We start from the raw sequence: 17,082 nt of genomic DNA on the forward strand, positions 1-17,082 counted from the left end.
GTCAAGAGGCCTGCTCCCCTTATCCAGTGAAGAAACTGGTTACAGCACCCTGCCCCGAGGCAGATAGAGAGCACGGCGTTCACTTACCTAAGGTGAGAGCGTTGACCTTTGGGGTTCTACAGGAGAAGAGAAAGGGAAGAAGAGAGACATTCAATAACCCAGTTCATTAATCCCATATTTTCTATCTGCAGACATCTTACCCTTCGAGTCAGACATACAGTGCACAGAGGTCCAGCCCAAAGAGCCAGCCGTGTGTTACACATCACCTTTGAAGATACGGCATACGCCCAGTCAAGACCGGCGCCTCTACGGGAATCGGGTGAGCGTTACACACCTGCTGCCACTTAATAAGGCCATCTTGAGTGCGATGTTTGTGGAGCACTCTCCTCCACCTAATTAGTAATTCTGTAGTAACTCTAACACACTCTTGGCCTCTGTTTGCCTTTTTGTTTTCGTTTTTTTCCTTGTTTTTCTTTTATGTTTAAAGATGCAGTTTTTTGTTTGAATCCATTAGGTATATATTTGAACACCTTTTTTGTGGGACTAAAGAAAGTTGGGGGGGAGTGGTTGTCCCTTTATGTGGGTCTGTAATATGTTAAACTTTTTATCAGGTGTTAAATGTTTTAAGTAATTCTCTTGTTTTTTGTGTTTTTTATCATTATTATCCATATTTGATTATGAATTTGTGTGATGAGTAAAATTTGTAAAGGTGTAAATTAATTTTTGCTACCAAAACAAATGACACGTTTTGCATATTTTTATTTTTTATTTTTAACAATACTTCTGCCAGTAGTCTAAAGTTTATCTCTAATATATAAGCAGGCAATTTTTTAGGTGGAAAAAAGGCCATGAACACGAATGCTCTAGTTTGCACCCAAAGTCCTAATACCTCCTGTTTTCAATCCATCAGTCAAGCCCAATGCAAATTCTGCATGAACATTGTTTTGAACTTTTATTCGCAGTAAAGAAGCCATGAAAGTAAAAGCCAAGTAGGCCAAATGTTTCAAAACTCACTTCTCGACTGGTGTTTGTGATCTCTATAAGAGCTCGATTTTTCCCACCAAAATAGCATTTCCTGTGTCTGTAAGCTCAGTATAGAGGTCATCACAACAAAGGTTCAGATTTGCAAAAACTGTTAAAGGCAAAATTAGCCACGGCTCTTAAAATATTTAATATATAATCAAGATGTGTTTAGGCGAAAATACAATGTTTTGAGGCTACACCTCCAGCGAAGAGGCCACGTCCAAATCTGCATAATGTGTTTAAAGTCCAAATGATTATTGCTACTTAATTTAAGATTATCTCAAATACATAATCCAAAGGTTTTTAGGTGAACATAGTTGTATCTGTAATCTCCCAGCAAAGAGCCCATGAAATGTATGTTCAAATATGCAATAGAGAATACCTAATTGTTTGTTTGAGCCTGAAGGGCATAAATGGACACGCAGCATGCACAGAGAGCACATATGGAAACCACAGTGCTGTTGTGATTACAGGGAGTTGGAAAAGAGGTGACTTTTGGACACATACGGTGACGTTTTTCTGGTTACAAGGTCCACAGAAGAAGCTCCAAGACCTGTTCCTATATAACTGAAAGGAGGAGCTGGGAGGAGGATGGACAAAAACAAATACCAAAAACACACGAAGGCCATATGAACACACAACTCTCACGGGGTGATCCATCAACTCCAAGTGAAGTTAAGCCTTTTAGGCTAGATAACATCTGTTTTACTTTGTACTTCATGCTGGATTCCTTCTGCCTCTAAGCGCTCTAATAGATCAAGCTAAGTCTACACAGGGCAGACAAACATGCCACACCATATGCTTGGTTTGGCTGTGGCAGCACACACGTGGCAAGGAATGGAAATCCTTTTGGCTTATAGCTGCAGACAGTGGTACACAAAAATGATTTTGGGCATGCCAGAGATGAACCATCTTGCATTCAGTCTGCAATGCTACTACTTAAAGGGAAAGACTATGGGCTGGAGGGTTGCCCAGAGCAATGCTAGTGTTTGTGATGCATTCAATACCTTCCATGCATCAAACGAAGTTGTGTTGGCTCGCTGAGTGGTCTGGTTATGCCCAAACATGGCACCATTATGCTGTGCATAGTCACTGATGTCACTGATGCCAAAACATGTCTGGGGTTGCTTGTGGTCTGATACAGAAGGGGTGTGATCTAGCAGTTTGGTTTAATTGTCCCTTTTGGGCTGGGACCAGGCCTGATTTGCTTTGAGTAGGTCCTCTTCTGACATGACACAGGCTGAAATATGATCTGGAGCACCGCTCAGAGCGGTGCCACTGGCTGCTATCAATTAAAACCTTTCTGCCATCAACCTTTACGTTTATTGCTTTTGAGAAATGCTTAACAAACAGCGTGATGTTTAGCATGTCGGCTACTATAGTAACCAAATTCTACTTCTTGGCGGAATTCTGAACTTGCTTATTTCCTGTACCACAGGTATGGCAGGCGGCAAATACCGCTCTTTTTTAATCCATGTGAAGGCAGTAAATGACCGAGGAGCAGAGGAGATGTGCAATGGTGGAATCAGGCCTGTTGTAAGGGTACCAACCTTAAAATCCAACAGTAGCAAGGGACATTCCCTTGCTTTCCTTTTGGCAAAGGTTGCTGCCGGAAAGGTAAGCAGTGAAGTTCATTTTTGCAATGGTTTGTTTTTGTACAACTTGAGAAATTGTCTATGTGCAGATATTACTACTTGCAGCACCTATAAAAAGCATACTTGTTGCATTCATAAACTGGGGCTTTTTTGTAAAGTTGACCATATTACAAAAATAAAGCTTACTTTGCTACTATGAAGTTAGGAAATGCAACATTAGCTTCTTTTGTCATTCTCACCCTCCTTCAAAACCTGGTTGGATATTGCTTGCACCGAAGGCAAGCCTCGACATCCTCTGCTAAGGATTGCTGTCTCCAACGGTTCAGAATCGTGCTCCACATCCACTTGTACAAAGGCTCGACCCCACTACATACATGGTACCCCCCACAACCCCAACACCCCTTTTTGCTCACTTGTATTTCCTGGACCATTGTGCTGGTATCCTTTGATGTCCTGACTATATCTTCCTTCCCGGATCCCTATCCCCATCTCACTGGGGTTGTGGTTGATGGCAGTGGTACCTTGTGTCGTGGCTGCAACATGTATAACCAGTTTTTTTTATTGATTTGCTTGAACTCATTTCAAAGGTTTGCAAAATTACAACTATCCTAGTGATTGTTGGGTAAGATTGTCACATCAATGAAAAATCTTCCAGACCGGTCAACCCCAGAACTTTTTGCTGGATTAGTAGATTATTTTTCACGATACCTCAGTGAGTGGGAATCTTTTTCCACACTCACAGAATCTTTTACTCTTTTTATAGGTGTCATTTCTGAGACTCTCCATAGTGTCTTTTAAAAGTTATCCTCTTTGACAACTTGTTGGCAATACATGCCTATTGTTGCTCGGTTGACCTAGGGGCTCCCCTTTTACCTTTCTCTGGCTAACCTTGCGAGAACTACAGTTCCTAAGGGTAAAAAGGATCTTTGGATCCCTTTTACATTTTTAGGTGAGCCCAGCACCCTCCACCTTATGTGGAGTGCTGGGGAGATGCTGAGTACCTCTTCTCATTTTAAATCGAACATTTATGTTAAAAGGACAAACTTAACTTTAATGGCTGGTGGCAGTGGACCTTTTTATTAATTCGGTGGAACTTTACTGTGGGTGGTATCCGCAGCCCTGGTAAAAGCACCAATGGTTGGTAATTTTACCAAAATGGCTACGTCTTATTTTTTTTTTGTTGCCATTTTAGTGTTCCTTGTCCTTTCTTGTTCCTTCCCCCGACACCCAGGGTGGGGAACTCCTTTGTGTTAACTTTATCTTCGTCAGGAATCCTGTGGACCCCCCACCCAGGCTCCAGAGTATCTGTGAAGGCAGGAAGCGAGGGAGGAGTCAAACTATTCGGCCCTTTGTCTTCCAGCCTGACTGCAAGAATCCAGTTCAAACTGGAAGGCTGGCTGTCCTGAAAGGACTGCCAGCCCCCCAACTTTGAATGTTGCATGGCTGTTTGATTGGCTGGGTTTCTACATAAAAGTTCCATCCTGGAACCTGAAGAGGTAGTCGACCACTGGAACCAAAACCAAAGAGGAAGATGAAGAATTGGCAGCTGAAACGATTTCCAGCCACTGGAGAACCTGCTTTGTAACCGGAGCCTGCTATAGCCCTACCATCCAATCGACCTGGAACTCCAAAAGCTATGACCCTGAGCCTGGTGAGACACACTAGACTCCAGACTTGCATTTTGAGCCATTACACGCTGTGCTGCGACTTTGCGGGGATGCAATACCCCAATTACCTGGGACCTCAGCCATTTCGCGCCTAGAAAAACGTGTCCAGGTGTGTTTATAAATGCCACATCACATATAATTGTGCGGTGCGCGGTCTTCCGAATCACGCTGAAACGTTGTGGGCATCCTGCTGGACCTCCAGAGACGTGAATCAAGTCCGAGAAGTCCCCTCACCAGAGTGCTGGACCTTGTAAACAACGAGAATCCAACCAGCGATATTCGGTCTTCTGTGTACCTGGAAAAAGGCGCCAAATTCGTAGAGCCGCATCCATCCACAAGGAAAACCTTGCCTAGAGCCTTCCGTGTGTTCCTTGCTGCAAAAGTCCTTCCGGTGTCCTGTCTTATTCCTTCTTAATGAAGGAATTCAACGACTGGGTTTTTGTCTACAGATCCTGCAGTTGTTGTGCTGCAAACTCTTCTTCTCTGCTGAGGTACTGTGCTAGCTTGGGTATTTACTTAATTTAAGTCTTTTGTGATTACTGTGTAGTTTTCGGGTGTTTTGAGTCCCCTTGTCCAGTACACCCAGGCACCTACTGGAATCCTCCCAGGGTGTCTTCTCTGAAGCCCCTGGACCTTCAACTTACTCAGTAATTACTTGTAACAGTCTTCCTTAGGAACTCTGACTTTTTCTTAGATATATACGTTTCCCAACTGGGTCTTGCTTCCCCTGATTTGCTGTTAGCCTGTCCAGAATAAGTCTGCATTAGGTTTTACCTGCCTAGAATAACTGAGTCCTTCATAAAGTGTATCCCTGGATTGTGCTTTTCCCGGTCTGTTTTAGACCGACACAAAAACAGTCTGAGGTTTATAACAGCCTTTAAGTTGCTGATAGCTCCTTTAAAAAGTGTATAGGTTTTACTTACCTTGAGGTAGTCGTTTGCCATCCTAAAATAAGTTATAAGAGTTATTGCTTATCTCAGTCTGTTTTACTGATCTCATAAGCAACTGTAATAGAATATTACATCCTTAGGTTTTACTCACCGAGCATGACTGTGGGTTATCGTGAAAGAAGTTATAGGTTTTTACTGTACCTATAATAAGTGTAACACTATATATTGTCCAGTTGGTTTGCTATTGATTTCTTGTTGAACGTCACAATACAACGGCTAGGGTCTACTACCCTTATGCTAATGAAAGTAGTCTAGAAAGTAACTATTGGCTTGACTTCCCTAGAACTCCTGTTCGGTGTTCCAAATTAGGTTAAATGCTTTGGTCTGTGCACCTTCAAGCATAGTCTTGTTTTTCTAAAATGTGTTTATATGATCTGTGATAGTACTTATTTCCCCCACGATTTATCTGGGCCTACTTGTATTTAAATAAACCATTTATTTTTTACAATACATTGTGTTTGTTTCTTTGGACCATTTGTATTACAATTTCTTTGTACTGATTCTACAGCCCTTTCTCCCTCCTAAGATGCACCTGGTTGCTCTTTCTATGCTAACCTGAACAATGGTGGTACAGCCTTATACTAAGAGTGGAGTCTTGTACTGCTTCAGTTGAATGGTTTTACTAAGTACTACTTTAGAAAAATTGTCTTAACAGTGATTGCTTTCATAACCAAAGAAAGATCCAGGGGGGAAAAAAAGAAGATCCAGGTAAGAAAGCAATCAGAAATGAAAGAAAAATCTAAATGTTTCCTTATTAAAAAAAAAATAAAAAAAATAACAAAACACAGCTTGGGAAAGGAAGGCAGGGAGGAGTCTCAAGTTAGCCCAGTTAGACTTTACATCCTTGCTAAATCGAGATCTCACTCAAAAATGCCACTGCCGCCAATACCATTGTCACCTTTATCCTGCTTATAAGGAGGCGCCACCAGTCTTCAGGGGCCAGAGATGTGACTTTTTTATCAACTGGCTAAAAAGAATCGTTCTTTCATTGGTCATCCCTGGGCAAAACAATAGTAGATGCTTTAAGGTTTGCACTAGTCCTTTCTTCAGCAGAATCGACTTTGGATGACATTCGGAACAGCCGTTGGCAATCTTGATGTAATTATCTCATTAGTTAATAACAAGTACATCCTAATCCTGATGAATTGAACCCTTGGATTTTTATTTAGGAATTTAATGAGGTACATTGGAAGCTTGCCCAGTGCCCTAACCTAGTGGTCCAGATATTAGAACAGTTTGTAGGAACATGCTACGTCAAGGGTGGCAATCCAGTCAAGCTCCCCCAAATTGGTTTTAACTTTGAATGGGTTTGTTTTTACCTTTTCTTCCGTCGATCTGAGTTCCTTCAGCTTACTTCTGTTAGTGTCAACCCAGTCCTTCAGTGCCCAGTTACATCTCTTCACAATTTCTTTATAGGTAAGTTCAATGGTGGTTAAGTTGTAGCCCATTAGGCATTTCTTAAATAGGGCTAACCTCTTCCTTTCCGCTGTTGCCTTAAGTGACAAAGGGCGCACAAGGTGAACCGGGCTAGACATCTGGATGCGCAACAGTTTTCCAGTAGATTCTTTCCAGGGTTGACCAGACTTCGATAGTTAAAATCAACATTGCTTCTGAGCCATGTGTTGGAGTTGAAACGGCTTTCATTGTATAGAAATCAACTACTGGGACCATTTGAGAAGCGGCCACATTTCCTGTCCAAGATTTTCACTTACGTTGCCAATGCTTTCGCTTTTTGGTGCAATAAGTCTTGGATCGGTACATTGGTGCTGCTGTTAATCAGCACTCCCAGGTACTTCAAAGTCTTAACCTGCTCAATTTGTGTTTTACCCAACTCCTACACTGGTTTTGATTAGTTTTTTTTAATTTTCCAGCACTGGAATCCTGGTCTTTTCTGTGTTGATCTGTAGATTCTCCTCCACATTATTTCCGGCTGTCGAACTGGCGCTGCAGGCCGACTGGCATATGGTCTATTAAGTCCAGCTCATCTGCATACAGGAGGCGGCTTAGATGGACCCTGCCTATGCGTGGATGGAAGCTACTTACTGTGTCCACTGTTGGGGTTAGGTCAGCCAAGAAAAGTTTGAAAATGGCCAGAGCCAATGGACAACCTTGTTTTAGTCCTCCGGTTGTTTTTATTTCCTGTGACAAGAGGCCTGTGTTGTTCAGTGGTACACTCATGCTGGGGTTGGAGTGCAGCAAGACCAAAGGATCTAGGATGGATCTTTGGCAGTTCCAGTTTAATCACTTATTCCAAAGTCTAAACCAGCCCACCTTGTCGAAGGCGTGGACGATGTCAACAAAAGCAAATTGTTCCTTAAGTGGTTTCCCCATACTCTCCCTTTCAGGATACTTAGGGTCAGGATATTCACCCCGTCCCAGTCCCACAGACAAAACTGGTTTGGAATGGGTCTTTATGTCCCACTCAGCAAGACCATTAGGTTAGTTCGTTGGGAGCATTGAGCCAAAGAGCTTACCAATTACGTCAAGAAGGGCGATCTTGAAAATCGGGACCACAATAGCTTTTCTCCAAGGCTCTGGAAGAGAATGATTCTGGACTATTTGCTTGAACAAGAGATGAATCAAGGAAGCCCATGATTCTGGATTTTCTTTTAACATGGCGTTAATTAGCCCGTCCTGCGGCATGAGAGCCATTCAACTTCGCCAGCTTTCTCATTATGTCCTCTGTAGTGTGAGGAATTTCCCATAGCTTGGATTCCTTATTTCGAGAGAACTAGGGTCTCTTCTCTTTGTAAAGGTCTTGAAAGTGGACAATCCTATGCTTCCTCTGGGACACTGTTGATCTGCACTTGCGTTGCATTACCTGAGCAATTTTTACAAAGACTAGAAATCGCATATTTTCCTCCCACAAATTAAGAACATGGTTGTGGAGTTCTGCTGATACATTTTCAGCCTGTATGCACAAAGCCAGTTTTTATAGTTCCTGGGTGCGGTTTTTGCTTGGAGGATGTAATCCAAATTATTTGCCATCCCGGCGCTTTGGTTTATCCTCTTCATAACCTTTCTCTTTGCAACCACGGTGTCGCCATAGGAGTGCAGAGTAACTCTGCCACCCCGGGCCTTCCCCTTGGTACTAGATTAGAAACAATTGAGGAGGCGCGTGTAGTCAGTCACGATCTGTCACTGACCCTGTTAAAGGATGGCCATGCAAGAATCGAAGGGCTAGAAGATCGATTGAATACTTTCAGACTCAGGCAAGTCCCCCCAACCCCGTGTTGCATTCAGTGATGGAGCCAGCCATTTCATGTCTTTCAATGCCAGCTTCAGATGCCCAGGTCATTGTCAAGTCATGATTGCTCTGAAGTGTTTTGATGATTTTAAATGAGACAAATGCTAAAAAGTTCCTGGAAACATATATACAATCTATGAGCACCACTTGGCCTTCTCTTGCCCAGGTCGCACGAGGGGACATGTCCTCCAACATTTGACCGTTCAGCGTATGCATGTCCTAGTGAGCCATCAGGGATTGCCAAGCCACTCCTTTCTGCGTCACAGGTCTTTCATGTGAAGAAACATTTGATCTTGCATCCTGGATCAGACACCTGGCATTCAGATCACCACATAAGACAATATCAGACACGTCGTGAATTGCATATGCGTCAATCAGATATGCCACCAGATCCAGGAAAGCAGCATTTGTAAGAGCACTCGGGTTCCAATGAAGATTTGATTGTCAAACAGCAAGCATCTGCCTGGATGGGCTCTCCAGGAGAGAGACCAACTCACTATGATCTCCTGTGCAAATGGGTTGCCAAAGGCCACCTCAATCAAGTTGAGGCCGCTTCCGTATTTAATTGCAGTTAACAGGTCTGAAGTTGGATGACCTTTGGGGCCTTTTGTGGCTGGCTGAAGATGATCAAATATCAATCTAAACGGGGCTCCTGGCGAGCCAGGTCTCCTGAAAGCACACTAAGTCGCAGTCTCCCAAGTTGACATCAATTTTGGTTGTTAGGTGCCCAAATCCTCTGGTATTCTATGATGCCATCCTTATTCGTCGTACGGAGCACCCCTTGGGCAGCTTCGATCTGTTGTTGCTGGCCAGTGCCCCCGACAGCCATATCCAAGAAAACCTGTCTAGTGCACTGTTGGGGCAAATTTTCAGAAATGTGCTAATTCCTCTCCAGCTCTTTTGCTGGACACTAGGACTTTAATTTTTGCCTGGGGAGAGTGACACCCTTCCCCCCCACTCTCGCATGTATTTCAAAGTGATTTTGAACTCAGTTTCTTTTTGTTGTAGAGTCTGACAAACTCCATAGGAATCATCTTTTTACATTGTCACACAGCACCTTCAGTCCAGTGACACAGGTAAGTCTTTAGATTTCCCAAGGTTTGAATACCTTCTCTTGGATAAACTGTTTCCAAGAGCAGTGAAGTGAAATTGACTTCACTTACATTGTAACTTTCTAGACCCAGCACACACTATCTTACAATAGGGTACTGGAGGGGTTACTTGGTATCCCATTTTGTCTAGCTTCGCATGTAACAATTTTGTTACCCTTTCCTCGATGAATGGCTGGTGGCAGTAGTTTACTTTCAACTACTGTGGTGTGATTTTTACCGTGGGCTGCGTTCGCAGCTGCAGTAAAGAACCAAAGGGTGACCTTTTTGTCAAAATGGCCTGTTCTTTTTTTTTTTTGCCATTTCTTTGTGGAAAGGTCCTTTGTTCGTTTTGCTTTTGGCGGGATTCACGAGTGAAGCCTGCCTCTAGCTCCTGGGTGTCTGGCGGGGGCAGGAAAAGAGGGAGGTGCCTGAAACTCCCTGTGCTTAGTCTCCTAGGAGACAGGAATGCATTGTTAGGTGATTGGCCGGCTGGCTGTCCGGCAAGGACAACCACCATGCTGGGTGACTGACAGCTATGCTGGAATGAACGGGAGAAACCTGCATAAAAGGCAAGGCTTTTTGGCTTGGAAGGCAAAGTCCACCACTGGACGAAGGAACCGGAAGAAGAACTTCAAGAGGACGCCTGCTGCAACTCCTGAACCGTTGGTTTGCCCGGTGAAGCCCTGCTGCTGTGCTGAAACTCCAATTTCGTTTCGACTAGAGAAGCCCTGCAACACTTCTCCCCTTAAGTTGGTGGGACCAATCAACTCCAAAGCAAGCCACCTCGACATCCTCACGGAGCTGGATGGAATTCCACTGCAGTTGCTGCTGGGACCGAATAGCAAGGGAGAGGAACACCAGATCGTGTGCATTGCTTTTAAGCTGGCCAAGAGCTCCAGGAAGATCCCCCCCCTTGCCCCACATCTCCACCCCCCCCCCAAACTCCATAGAAGCAGGACTGACCGAGCTTGAGCCACCTCAACAGTGCTGGACCCCAGATGCAAGGGAATCCCATCTCGACAGCCAGGAACCACGTGTTGCTGTTTGCGGTAGATGTGTGGAGATGAAACACTAAAGTGCCACTTGTTTGAAGATTGCCGGTTGCGGTCAGTGACTGTCCCATTTCAGTGCAGGAGTCCCCAGACATCCTTCCTCTTGTCACCACGACTGAAGCCCACGAACACCAGGATATGCAGAGCTGCACAGGAACAGAAAACCATCTGCTGCACTTTTCTTCAACCTAAACGTACTGTACAGTCTAGGAGAACTTGCCTCTTGTCGTGTAACTGCACTTGTTCTCTGTTGGTGAGACTTGTTGTGGTTGCTCTGTAGAGTTGCTGACAGCTTCTTTGCTTCACAAGCCTCAATAGCTTGTAGCCCTGTTTTGATTTCTTCTTTTCTACAAAGACTTCTAAAATATTGTGCAATACTTGTATTCACCTGAAAGAAATGCTTCAGCTCAACTAGACTTTTGCCCAATTGACTTTGGCCTAGCCTGGCTCCCAGAAAGACTCTTCTTCCCTGTGACATTGTGTTTCTTCCTTCCAGGAAGGGGTTAACAAACTTTGCATTGGGGGGTTATCAAAAGTACTTACCTGCTTTGGAGCATTTGTGTGATCTCTTGTTCTGTTCTAATAACCTTTTTCCTTTGGCAAACTCTTAAGTCTTCTAAAGTCTAACAGTGGTATATTATTGTCCAGTGTTAGGAAGTGTCTGTGTGCCATCCCAAAAGGGTACTTACTGATTAAGAAATATTAAGAGTGTATTTTGGAGTGTATTTGTGTTACTATTATATTGCTCCCTTCTGAAGAAGGCTTACTCTGACTGTTTAATAATGGTTTAATCAAGAAACCTTGTGTGTAAGTTTATCTGAGTACTTGTCACTGTGAATCTGTTTAACTCCCCTACAGCTCACAGTGACCCCTCTTGAGATCAGCCTGGCTGCTCAACACGCTACCACCAACCTGTGTAGTACAGACTTGTACCAAAGGTTGGGTTCCTGTTGCCAGCAGGTCAGGGTTGTTGTAGTGCACCCAAAGGGTACTGCATACAATCTTGCCTAACAAGCACCAGGCTCGTTCTCATGTACCAACTTTATCGCTTGGTAGTCCGCCATTGTGTTGATGAGTACTATGATATTCAGGTTGCGTCTTCCTGAGCAGTGAAGTGGTTGCGTTGTCGTTGGCTAATTTTGTGAAGTATGGCTGTTGATTCGGTTACACAGGGCTTCTTCCTTGTGGTGTTCTTAATTAGCCTTCCCCGTTTGGTCTACATGCTGGATATCGTTTTGCCTGGTCTCCGTGGTGTTTGGTGTACCTCATCAGTTTCTCACAGGTGTGAGGTCGAAGCTCAACACTTGTAAACTTTCAGCTGCCTCCAGCAGCATGCCTTTCACAACAGCGGAAGTTGTGTGGATGAAGACACTATCCGTGCAAGTCTCCTCTACAAATTCAATAATTCTTAAATCTGAATTTGATGGAGATTTGGGATGCATTGCAGCAGGTCCATTAAAAATATTTCCATTTTAATATCAGTTTGTCTTCTATGTCGACAATTCTCTCCAGCTTCACTGTGCGGGCAGTATTGCCCCTTAATGGTCGAATGTGGGCCATATGGCCCCTTAACTTGCCCATCTTATCGCGTAGCTTTCATTTTTCAGACCATGGACTGTCGATGTGCGCGAAGGGTGGTGTACAATGGAAACATTACCGTTTCCATGAGTGCTGACACCTTGATGATCCTGGTCTTGTGAAGAAGTTATTTCTGCCAGAGCTGCTTTCTTCTTGGGTCTGTTCGCCTCTCCCACAGTCAGGACTGGAGTAAGAGTTCAATTGACTTATTGAATGCATAGTCTTGACTCTTGAACTGCCCTGCACACTTATGTTTTTTCATGGCTCTCTGCCTTTTTTCATCCAGGTTTATGAAATTCAGGTGAATCTTCCCTCCTCGCTGTGTTTAGCTCTTCCTCAAAGGGTTGGCCATAGGTCCGGCTGCCTTTTAAGACTGGCAATGTCTGATGTAATTCAGACTGTGAGTCGTGCTCCTCTGAGTACACTGAGAGGTTAATTAAAACATCAGAGGTGATTGAATCTTCCTCCACCCTTTCCTTGCCCAAGGACTTGTCTGGGTCAGCTACAATCGACAAGGGACGTATGTTTTTTGCCACTTGGCCTGTATGTAGTTGCTTCACCGTCTTGCTTCACTGGGAGGTTTCTCAGATATTTTCGAGAGTCCTTGGATTTAACCCTGCGATAAACTTTCTGTGCTGGTTGGCTTATCAACAGCCGATCTTTACTTTTCTTCCCTTTCTGCCTTAGATCAAAGATACAGTATTCCTTGTTTGTGGTGCCGTTGACATGTGGGCTGCCTTTTTGGTCCGAGCTAATAAATGGCAGTGGATCATTTATAATACCGGTAAACTTTCACCGGTATTCATTAGCTGCATGTGTGGTTGACAAGGGGGGGGGGGGGTTGGGTTGAAGGGGTCAACAGGGACTGTCTATGTAGTGTCAGTCCATATGTGAGCCCTGTCCGAGGCGCCTCTGCATGCTTCTGTGGGTGTGCTTTTGTGAATGTCTAAATTTGAGTAAATGGGTCAAGGGATGATATTCCTCTGGCATACGTATCCCCTGAATGTTCTCACATAAACCCCTACAACATTTTTAATGTGGCATCCACCGCTGATTGGCTAGAAAATGTTTGAGTCAGTCGTTGGAAAATATGGTAAGCCTCTACCCTGGTTGAAGAATATAAAGCCAACACTTTGCCTTTACACTTATCGAACACGGAGACATGAATTTTCAAAATGGAGTTACCAGATTGCCGACCTGCAACAGCGTCTCTGCACCTTGAAAAGCCTGACTCCAAACCTCGGTTACTCGAGTGACTAGAGTGAATCTTGTGTTGCTCCTTCTAACTAATCTAGTGGGACCAGTCGGATCTCCACCTCAGCAAGTTGTTTTTGTCGGTTCTAGGTCATTTGGTCGAATCTAAATGGTCGACAGGACAAATGGTCGACACCAAAAGGTCGACAGGTCAAATGTTCTAATTTGGTTTTTTTTCACTTTTTTTGGGGGGGGGGTCCCAACCCCCTTTTTTTTTTTTTTGCTAAAAACCCCTTTTTTCCTAAACAAAAACCTACTATATATAAAATATATATATATATATTCGTTTGTCCTGTCGATCATTTGACTAGACACCGATTTTGTCCTCTGCTGGGCTACTATACTCTCCTGTGTCGCCTGATCGCTAAGTCTGAGCATTGCATCCTTTGAGGACTGGCATGGATGTTGATTTTCCTGAGCACTTGTCTGTTGCTGAGCTCTTGTAGTGGGATCTTGATCCTGTACCACCAGGTGTGAGTAACCCCAGTGGTCTATTCTGCTGCACTGTGTCCCTGTGACCTTGGCTAGGGTAACTGTTTGCTCTTAATGCAGTTTCATCCTCTTGCCTTTATCTGTGGGTCTCACTTTGGGTCGCTATACCACTCTCGGCCTTTGCTTGCTGACCTTCTATTGGACAACTGCAACCTCTCCAGCATGTGGATCCAATAATCCCACTTTTCAGGCTCTTCAACCATCAAACTGCAACAGATTTTTTGTTTTTTAAACTGTCAATTTCAATGTAGTATCTCCATGTGAGGTACCTGGATTTCTTTTGATAAGGTTTTGCGCCATTGGCATGAGGATGAGAATGTGATAAGCGGGATAGGGTTAAGGGCACAACTGAAAGCACACCCTGTCTATTTTACAGACTGCCTGCTACTGCTTCAGGACCCCCACTGGATCCAGTTTTGCGAGTAGTTAACTCGGTTTCCATGACTAGATTACTTCTGTTGCACAGCTTTTTATGAACCTGTTGTGTGCTCCTTCCCCTATTTTATTTTGAGTTTTTACCATACCTTTTAGCCATCCTTCACCTGCCAAAGTTTTTGCCTTGACTGCTCAGCTATACTTCTGCTTGGAGGGTCAAAATCATTCACTGGGGGTAACTCCCTTTAAGCGAAGTAGGTTCATACACGTGTGCCCTCGAAATGAGTGCAAGAAAAATCTTGTGATCAACCACCAGACAGTGCTCCTTTCTCCCCTAAGCAGGTCTTGAAAGGTTTTTCTTGCTGCCTCCCCATTTTGTCATGCTGGTGCATTTTTACCTTATGTCACTCTTCGTGGCGAGGGGGTGAATGAATGCAGATTTTCAATTGGTCTTTTCAAAGTTCAGTTTCCCTTCGCCATATGCCATATACAACTGCCTTCAAGAGATACAATAGTTGAACAGATATTTTTCAGTGACTGCATAACACCATGCCTAACTGTGGGTGTCTGAGTCCAACTTAACCAGAGACATCAAGGTTCCTAATGTGAGATCATGTTTTTAATATCAGTTGGAAGTCATGAGGCTTTAGCAATTTACTTTCCCAGTACAATGTCATTGCTAGATGTGCAGAAACCCAATTAATAATGACCCAAGAGTCCTCCTTGACAAGACTAGATTATAGATGGGTATCTGGTCTGTCTGCAAATGGCTATGGGAACTTGTTCAGGAAAGCCTTGCCGGGGACTTGTGGTTTCAATAAGCCAAGTGTGGATGAATACAATGAACCAGGTATTCTAGTTTCCACCTTGTAGCCAGGCTGAAAGTCTTTCTAGTCTATGGTCCATACTGATTGTAAATATATATGCAAATTACAAAGAACTGTCCAAATATCATCATGGAGCGGTTGGAATTTTTTATGTACAATCCGAACAAGAATAAACATGATCACTTGATACTGGCCGGGAATTTTAAAACTGACAGCCTGAGTAAGGGGCATAAATCAGTCAGCCCTAATGGGGAGGGGCCAAAAGTGGAAATCCGTCCTGGAGGAATGGAATTTGTTCGCACTAAGTGGTAACAGCAAAGGAGATTTAATGGACGGTACAACCTGGCATAGATATGTTGTCCTCAAATAGACTTTTAATATGTCTCTCAAGATCTATTCCACAGCGTGGACCAGTTCCTTGTGATAAATCCAAGTCCCACTGATCACCCTAAATTGAGAGGTACTATAGTGTGTTCCAGATTTCGGCAAAAAAATAATGAACTCAAACGCATTATAAATAAGTCTAAACATCGCCTAACATGGAACGACAGAAGTATGGGGAAATGTATGTTATCATTTGGCCTGTTGAAGTATTTGGTGAAAGGCTAGTCCCAGACATCACGTTTGTTGAGATATTGAATGACGCAACTCCTAAGGTTAAAGGTCCACTTTTCTGTTTTATTGGTAAAAGGGTTTATATTTCTGAGATTCAGGCACTAAAACGACTTGAGAGGGAAAACATCCGGCATATTGGAGATTCCAACCTTCCTCCTGACAATTGTGTCCTAAAAATAATGCAGGAAAAATCAAGTTTTAAATTAAATGCAAATGGCTTTTGGATATTGACACTGTATAGAAGGCGAAGATTCTATCACCATTCTGAATAACAACGATAAGAACTTTTGGCAGATTATAAATAGACGGGATAATAACCAGATCGTATTGCAAGATTGTTAGGACATTTTTTCTAAAGTCCAGTTAAGGGCTTCATAAAACCATACATCGGTGGCAGTACATAAATCCACTCTTAGTATAAAGCTGTACCACCTGAGAACATTTGGTAGCGTAGACAGAGCAGCCAGGCTTATTTTAGGAGGGAGAGAGGGCTGTAGCTTGGTACAAAGAAATTGTAGCATACATATGATTCAAAGAAAGGAAAGGTAAATACTATCCACATCATATAAATGCTATTATGAAAACCAACTCAATACTTATGGGATACAACGCAATGTATAACCTTATTGAGAATACAATCAATAGTCCAAGTGATTTCAAACGTAGAACACATTCAGAATGGCAGTCCGCTATTCTTGGGGACTAAAACCAGGTTGGATTTACTTTTAGAACACCATCAGTAATTAAAGAGTAGTAGACCTGGTCAGCCATGCAGTGACTAGACCGTCCCAGCCCACTTCCTCGTTAACCACACAGAAAAAGGCTGGCTTTCGTGGGAGAATGCATGGGGGATGCATGCCCAAATAAGGACTCCCCGGGTCACAAAGGGGAAGGCCAATGGACAAAATGGCCAAAGGAGGAGACATCAGAGCTTGTGGCATGGCCTGAGCCAAGCGCAGTATGGCTCGGTAAAAGTAAATAAAAACGCACGACAAAGCTTCTGCTGCCACCAGTCTACTCCCGGGCACATTGTCCAGAGACCAAAAAATCCTTTAGCGGTCTAGGGCTCAAATGTAAGGACTCCAGTGCACGATACAGTAATGTACTTTGCACACTGAAATACAGTTGCCAAAAGTGGCATCAAAGTCATAAGACTAAGGGAAACGATGTTTCCCAGTACTAGCTGTAAGAAAGACAAGTCAGTTCCCCCAGAACAATGACGAGGCCCAGTGGAGTGCAGCTGAAGCCTGTGCTTCACTGGCAGAAAGTTAGGACAGGAGGCGGAAACAAAAGCAAAAAGGTGGAGGGGTAGAGGG

The 17,082-nt window shown here is 43.6% G+C and overlaps 1 protein-coding gene across 5 annotated transcripts in view; it reads left to right on the plus strand.

Moving 5' to 3' along the window:
* BIRC6 (baculoviral IAP repeat containing 6) overlaps nucleotides 1–17,082 on the plus strand; it is a 3,097,233-nt gene that overhangs the window by 456,999 nt on the left and 2,623,152 nt on the right. For all 5 annotated transcript variants that reach the window (XR_011268132.1, XM_069607902.1, XM_069607904.1 and 2 more), the window contains exon 16: nucleotides 2,462–2,640. Coding sequence is in view for 4 of the 5 variants with exons in the window: in XM_069607902.1 (XP_069464003.1) it covers nucleotides 2,462–2,640 (179 nt within the window). In the remaining variant the exon portion in view is untranslated. The remainder of the gene's footprint in view (nucleotides 1–2,461; nucleotides 2,641–17,082) is intronic.

Source organism: Ambystoma mexicanum, chromosome 4q (genome assembly GCF_040938575.1).
Source record: "Ambystoma mexicanum isolate Mex_15411 chromosome 4q, UKY_AmexF1_1, whole genome shotgun sequence".
Classification (NCBI taxonomy): Eukaryota; Metazoa; Chordata; class Amphibia; order Caudata; family Ambystomatidae; genus Ambystoma; species Ambystoma mexicanum.